We start from the raw sequence: 6,895 nt of genomic DNA, 5'->3' as shown, positions 1-6,895 counted from the left end.
CGTAATCAAATGAATGGCCCTCTGTTTAAAGATATGATGACCTTGACAAAATTCAGATAACACACAGGCAAATTCTGCTTATAAGATGATTGAGAAGCTCCAGTTGGAGCTGTGCCATCCATATTCAATCAATTTAATGAGGACTAGAGAGACTATTCTGAAGGTAGATGGTGAATTTCTGATTGGCTCTTTTTTCTTCTGCTGCATTTGCTCTTTATAATTAGCTGTACATAGCTGTCAAGTCTACCGAACAATGTTGAAATGTGTTGCATGCTTCTCTCTCTAAATGCTAAATATTTTTGTAGACAATTTAATTTAGATTTTTGTCATGCAGGATGGCTTGTTATTTGACTTCTTTTGTCTATTTTGGCTCATCAGCATTTTCAACCTTTTCCTTTTTCTGGGTTAGAAACTAGACAAATGATAACACACACTTGTTGCTTTCTTAGTAGGGCATAATTACATTGCATCGCGCAATTCATATTAAGCTTAAAGCATTTAATTACATTGCATCGCACCATTCATATTAAGCTGAATGCATTTAATTACATTGCATTGCGCCGTTCATATTAAGCTGAAAGCATCTGTATCTTGTTCTTGGCTTAATCACTATAAGATGATCCTATATTCTATATATGTATCTTGGACAATAATAATGTTTCCCACAATGCACGAGTCTTAGTGCAATTTTCCCTAGCTTTGCGTACTAATATTATTGAATTAACTTCTTTTTGAAACTCTTATCGCTTTAGATATTGATGGAGCTGCAGGATTGGAAGGAAGCACTTGTATATTGCAGATTGACCATTCCGATTTATATAAGTACGTTCTTAAGCTTAAACTTCTTGGAGGAAATCTACCAATATCTATTACTATCATGACCTATTGTTTATGAGTGGCATTTAGGTTGCATATGGTTGTAGAAAGTAACAATATCCTGTGAATACACAAGATAAGCTTCCTGTTGTGAATTACTGAGTAAAGATTGCATCAAATTTTGTTGATTTCAGATCTTAAAAGATTGCACACTATTTTTTATTTTTATTTTTTTTCTTTATCCCTCTGTTGTATTGAAAAGTCTATTTCTTATTTGCTCATAGGATGGAGGAACTCAAATTGAGATTCACGAGGATAAAAATAAATAAATAAATAAATAAATAAAAATTATATGCATGTTTATGGTTCTTTTGAGAGAAAAATGTAATAAACTTTTTGTACGTGTCTATACTATCCTAGAACTTCTAAGGGAACTTGCAGTGACCTTCTTGTGATTTTCCAGTCCTATTCTTGTCAGTATTATTCTTGGTTTGTGTCTGGTCTACGGTCTGTTTGGCCTTCCCAATTCAAATCTGAAGCATTTTCTCACGCTTGGAACAGATTATTCCAGAAATGATAGTGTTACGCACTAACCTGCTCCTGTTTTTTGCTACTTCATATGGATATAAGTTGGAAAGTGGACAAGGACTAGGTGCTACTTCTTGTAATGTGGCTTTAAGCATTTTAGGACCAGATGTCTAGGTCTAATCCATATTGTGCGGGTGCATATTAATTGTTTATAAAAACAAAATATCAACCTCGAGAAATATCGTTTATCGCACTGCCAACTTCTTTCTGTTTGGATATCTAACATTTTCTCTCTCCTTCAGGAGCATATCCTCCATTTCATCCTTTGGTCGGACTGCAATATTATACTTGCGGAAAACTTGAATGGTTAGAATTTACTGTGTTGCTCCCTCTTTCTTACAGACACGTTTCAAGTACTTGTGCTCTACATCATTCATAATTTACGTACCTTTTTTCTGATAAATGAATCCTGCAAGATTTCAATAGTTGCATCTATCTTAAGGATTAATTGCTAAACATGATTGGACAATACAATAAACAAGATTTATAGTATCTATTTAAATCCGGATCCAGTGAATCTATAATTGGGACCTAATGGCAGAGCTGATGTTTTCGACTCTATAGGTTGCTAGGAGAGACTGAAGAAGCCGTCAAGTCACTTACCAAGGCTTTCAATGTGCTGAGAATCACTCATGGAACAAAGACCCCTTTCATGATGGAACTGTTGAGTAAGTTGGACGAAGCTCGTGCTGAAGTTTCTTACAAGCGTTCATCTCAGAATGAAGACTGAACTTTTTGTTGTCAAATATGCTCTGCGGTTTACTAATCTTCCTTGTATGGTCATTAGACTTACTTTTTGGAGAGCTAATCTTATAGTAAAAATGTTCACATTGGACAATTTTTAACTCATAATTGGTTTGCGATGTACTTCAGATTTGTTTGTTTAGACTTTGTTCCTTGTATTTCTTACCATGTATATGAATATTTTATTTAGGACACATTAAATGATTTTGTTGTATAAGATGTTATTTCGTTATCGACGTCTTTAATCTAGAGTGAATGGATTGAACCATTTTTCTTGTTATCCAAAATTCATTTTCTTTTTCAGAATCAATTAAAACACATCTGATCTTTTAAAGGTTATTTAGAGTATCAAGCCACCTCCATTCGACCATATCGAGTAGGATGAGATAAATTGAGTTCTCACCGTTACATCAAATAAAATGACAAATTTGGCACTAGCAAAACGGTTGTAAGGTAAAAATAATGTAATCGAGAGAAAAAATATATTTTAAAGTTTACTGCAAAAAACTGAAGAATTTTTCATATGCGTACAATACAAGAATCGTTACATAACTGCNAGAAAAAATATATTTTAAAGTTTACTGCAAAAAACTGAAGAATTTTTCATATGCGTACAATACAAGAATCGTTACATAACTGCCAAATACTAGCATCAATTCCAGTTCAGCCAAACAAACACCTGAAAAAGTGGCCACATGAAGTGGGAGTAGAATGATGTGGTCATTTCGGGCTTATTTTGTAATTTGACCCCGACATTCTTTAGTAATACTTAGTACTTTCGACTTCTTTCTCACCAAACATGCCATTATTGCCTAGGTCTTCCCTTAAGCAACTATATAAATCAAAAAAGGTAACAAATATTGACCACTTAGAATGTAAATTCACTTACAAGATCAGATATTTGCATCTCTTTCGACATTTGCTAATTGTTCTTGGAGCTGAAAGCAAAGGGTTGACATTTTATAAAGTAACTTGCGTTGCAAGTCTCGGGATATCGTTTCCTGTGATGAAACTAGCGATCTTGGGTTTGATAACATATTCTCAAGTTGAGTGCATAGCATCAAAACCTTCTGATCACCTATATTGGATTCAGCAACCAGTCGAAGCAATTTACTGCTTTCATCGGGTGGGGCAGGTAATTGAGGTGGAACTGGAGGAACAAGAAATGGATGCTGAAGCAGTTGAGGGATTCTCCATCTTTCATTCCGGTCCCAAGCTAGACATTTTTTCATAAGATCCAGAAGCCATGGATTGGACATTGGTTCATAGGTAATTTCATGATTTGGATCAGTTATGACTTTGAATTTCGCCCAGAACGTCTTGTATTCTGAGAAAGGTGTTTTTCCATAAACCATTTGGTAAAGGATGCAACCAAGTGACCAGATATCAGATGGACGACCACATTTTATCGTATTTCCATTTCCATCTGTCTCGTTACACATAAATGCTTCAGGAGACATGTAACTTAGTGTGCCAACCTGCAGCGGCATGTCATTCTTAGCACTAGAGAAAAATACAGCCTATACATATGCCAGACGAGTGTAGATATGGAACAACCTGTGAATCCCGTTGAATGTTGGTAGTGTCACTCATTATAGCCTTGGCAATACCAAAATCAATTAGCTTGAGTGAACCTCGCACTAAAAGAAAATTGGCTGGCTTTAAATCTGAATGCACGATACGTTCCTCGTGTATGGTGTTCACAGCTAAAAGTATTTGCTGCAATATATTTGAAGAGGTAGATATCAGATAAGCTACATAAACACAAAATTAGATTCATTTTATAAGTCAGAGATTAGATGACATATAAAGGCTGATTAGTTTTACTTCATAAAGTTTGTCTTTGAATAACTCTTCATCTGACCAGTTAGAGAACACACAATAAAGGTCAAAAGTCAAGAAAATGCAGCCAGTATACATGCAGGATTTTGCAAACAAATATCAAATGCTTCTGTATAAACCAACCAGAAAAAAGAAGGCATTAGCCACGAAGAAAAAGATGGTGTGACGGCATTCTACAAATAAAAAAAGTTCTGGGACTCTCTTCAAGTAAAGAACAAAAACCTGATTTTGGCAATGATCATCAGAAAGTTTATAAAGCTATAGTAGTAAAACTGTACTCGCTGAAATAAGGATTTATGGAAGAACCTGCCAGTAAAATCGGAGCCAATTCTCATCTATCATTGAATTAGAGCTATCCAGTTCCTTCCATTTTTGGGACAGCATGTGAGCCAAATCAATTTCACCATATTCAAGGACCATGTATATATAGCCATCATCCTTCACTCTGCCATCTCTATTACTCATGGATCCATTCATGACTTCCTGAAGCAAAGTCTTATCTGTCACCTAAGAAGAAAATGTTCTATTAGCATCTAAATATATGTTTAATTAGACAGATCGAAAGTTTAAATATCTCACACCAAAACCTTATGCAGTTGTGCTCATTTTGGGGGGAAAAAAAAAGAAAATTCCTCTCAGAAAATGCTTCCTTCTTAAACACATCAGCAGAATCCAGCTTCACATAATCTTTTTCATGTTCCACAACAAGCATCTCGACTCTCACTTCATCCTCACAATTGCCACTTTCAATTCTTGTTACTGAAACGACTCCAATAAAATTTTCGACAATTGGTAGGTTTCCAAGAACTACTTTGAATTGATACACACCTCAGCGATAACAACAACTTTTAATATATAATATAGGAAATGCTACTTTTATTAGGCTTACGTATGATGGAAATTTAAGCACTTCTTAAAGCATATACCTCATAATCAATGAGCTGAATAATGTTGTTTGTCCCCTTCAGCCGGTTTAGATATTCAATTTCCTGACAAAAGCCATATGCTGTGGCATAATCACGGCCTTTAAGTTTGATCTTCTTCAAGGCATAAATAGTGCAATCTGAGGAAATTACTTTGTGAACCTCACTACTTCCTCCGCTACCTATCTTTCCAAGCCTTTGATAGAGCTTTCCATTGACTTTAAAGAACAAGTCAGGGTCATAACCTTTTTTACGAGATGTTGATGTTGGTTTGCCACTTGTGCCTTTCTCTTGTTTATCTGACTTAGAATTTTCCAATTTCAAATCCATATGTTGTACCTTTGATGATGGAGGCTGAGATACTATATCTATATCATTCCCTTTGGCTGTGTTGTTATCTTCCTGAGGGGAACAATCTTTAGAAGCATTACATTCCTTTTGAAAATTGCTCGGCTGCTCCTTAGACGGGGCAAAAGAATTACCGATTTCCATTGGCACTTCAGCAATTGAGCTGACAGCCGGTGTAGACGGATGAGTTGACAGTCCACTTGCATAGTTGGATGTAGGAAATGATGGCTGCACCATATCTCGTTTAACTTCAGCTTCTCCTGAGGGATCCATGTTCAAACTAGAAGTGATCATTTGATGAGGTTGAGAACAATAGGTTGTTGAACTAATCATAGGAGCTGAACTTGAGTTTACTAATGTTGACCTAAGGCAAGTGGACCCAACAATGGACTGTGTCATAGCATTACCCAAGTCATTTTGCAAAAAGTTAGTGAATTGGTTGTGTAGCTGATCCTGCCTAGTCATAATTCCTCTACCCATTAAAGAAATCCCACCCTCGGACCTCAAACTATTTTCCATTTCCATACACTGAAAATTCTTACGCTGCAAATCCTGATTGACAGCAGATGAAGGATCTACTTGGTTGCTCACATCCCAGTTCGATTCTGTCAATGCAAGCGAATCCATATAAGATAATAAGTCGTCCATTCCAGTGGCCATTTGTTCATCGGCCCCTGCATAAACATTTTGCAATATGTGCCATAAATTGCAACTATTACTAACCCTAGTTTGCATCGTGTGTAGCAATGTGTATATGAGTGTATAGCGGTCGTTCTTCCTGATCCTTAAACAGGCAACTGGTCACCGATGCACCCCTTTTAGATAATATTAGATTGATACATTACCTTGAGCAATGGCATAGCTTTCTGAGGCAAAATGGACCTTCTTTTGTACTTCAGACAACTGAACATGCTCGGGTTCGATGACCAATGAAGCAACTGCATCGTTGCTTCTTGATCCAGTAAAGGGTTGGGATTGATCTCCATGAACATTGCTTGGCTTAAAGTTCTCTTCGTGCGTATTTATGGTGGAACCCCATTCAGAAGGCGGGGAGACTGCTGCGACCTCTTGAGCATCTACAGCAACAGAGACCACTTTCTTGGACTGCGACTTGCTGCCCATCAATCTGTGACTTAGTAAAATCTCTTCGTTGCTTTTCTTGGCATCAAATGTTGGATGAGGGTTTAAATCTGATTCCTTTGATGTAACTCGTTGAGGAACAGCTAATCTCCTTGGCCTAATACTGTTTGACTGCAACATACCTAAATGTCCGTCAGAAATAAAGAACAAAAAAGGTTAGTCATACAACTTTAAGAAATCAAATTGATGTTTTCTTATACTGGAATTAGAAAACCTGTCATGCAGAAGATATAAATATAAACCCCTGCATTTCAGCAAATCATAGCCAATTTCCCAACTACAAACTTCATCAAGATTATAGAGTCAAGCATTAATAAGCTAAATGATAAAATAAGGAGAAGCAAAAGGCTGAATTTTATTATGACCAAAACGGTGATTACACATACTCTGAAAATGGATATGTATACTGTAAAAGTCTACAGCAAGATTTATGCTAATTGATATTGATTTATGCTAATTGACATTGTTGTGCTAAAATAGAATAAATAACAAAG

The 6,895-nt window shown here is 36.1% G+C and overlaps 2 protein-coding genes across 7 annotated transcripts in view; one reads left to right on the top strand and one right to left on the bottom strand.

Annotated features, from left to right (window-relative positions):
- Window positions 1–2,380, top strand: part of LOC111397472 (histone-lysine N-methyltransferase ASHR1) — a 6,324-nt gene extending 3,944 nt beyond the window's left edge. For all 4 annotated transcript variants that reach the window (XM_023024418.1, XM_023024419.1, XM_023024420.1 and 1 more), the window contains 4 exons: window positions 57–163; window positions 753–822; window positions 1,647–1,710; window positions 1,969–2,380. In XM_023024418.1, the coding sequence (XP_022880186.1) occupies window positions 57–163; window positions 753–822; window positions 1,647–1,710; window positions 1,969–2,134 (407 nt within the window). In that variant the 3' untranslated portion in view covers window positions 2,135–2,380. The remainder of the gene's footprint in view (window positions 1–56; window positions 164–752; window positions 823–1,646; window positions 1,711–1,968) is intronic.
- Window positions 2,381–2,740: 360 nt separating this feature from the next.
- The window catches only part of LOC111397471 (serine/threonine-protein kinase MPS1-like), a 9,102-nt gene continuing 4,947 nt past the window's right edge, over window positions 2,741–6,895 (bottom strand). The window contains exons 2-6 of one of the 3 annotated variants that reach the window (XM_023024415.1): window positions 6,107–6,523; window positions 4,917–5,935; window positions 4,297–4,497; window positions 3,706–3,867; window positions 2,741–3,626 (exon numbers count right to left, since the gene is read on the bottom strand). In XM_023024415.1, coding sequence (XP_022880183.1) covers window positions 3,042–3,626; window positions 3,706–3,867; window positions 4,297–4,497; window positions 4,917–5,935; window positions 6,107–6,523 — 2,384 coding nt within the window. In that variant the 3' untranslated portion in view covers window positions 2,741–3,041. The remainder of the gene's footprint in view (window positions 3,627–3,705; window positions 3,868–4,296; window positions 4,498–4,916; window positions 5,936–6,106; window positions 6,524–6,895) is intronic. The other 2 variants (XM_023024416.1, XM_023024417.1) reach the window with 2 other exon arrangements.

Source organism: Olea europaea, chromosome 7 (assembly GCF_002742605.1).
Source record: "Olea europaea var. sylvestris chromosome 7, O_europaea_v1, whole genome shotgun sequence".
Taxonomy (NCBI): domain Eukaryota; kingdom Viridiplantae; phylum Streptophyta; class Magnoliopsida; order Lamiales; family Oleaceae; genus Olea; species Olea europaea.
This window is presented reverse-complemented; position numbering and strand designations above follow the sequence as displayed.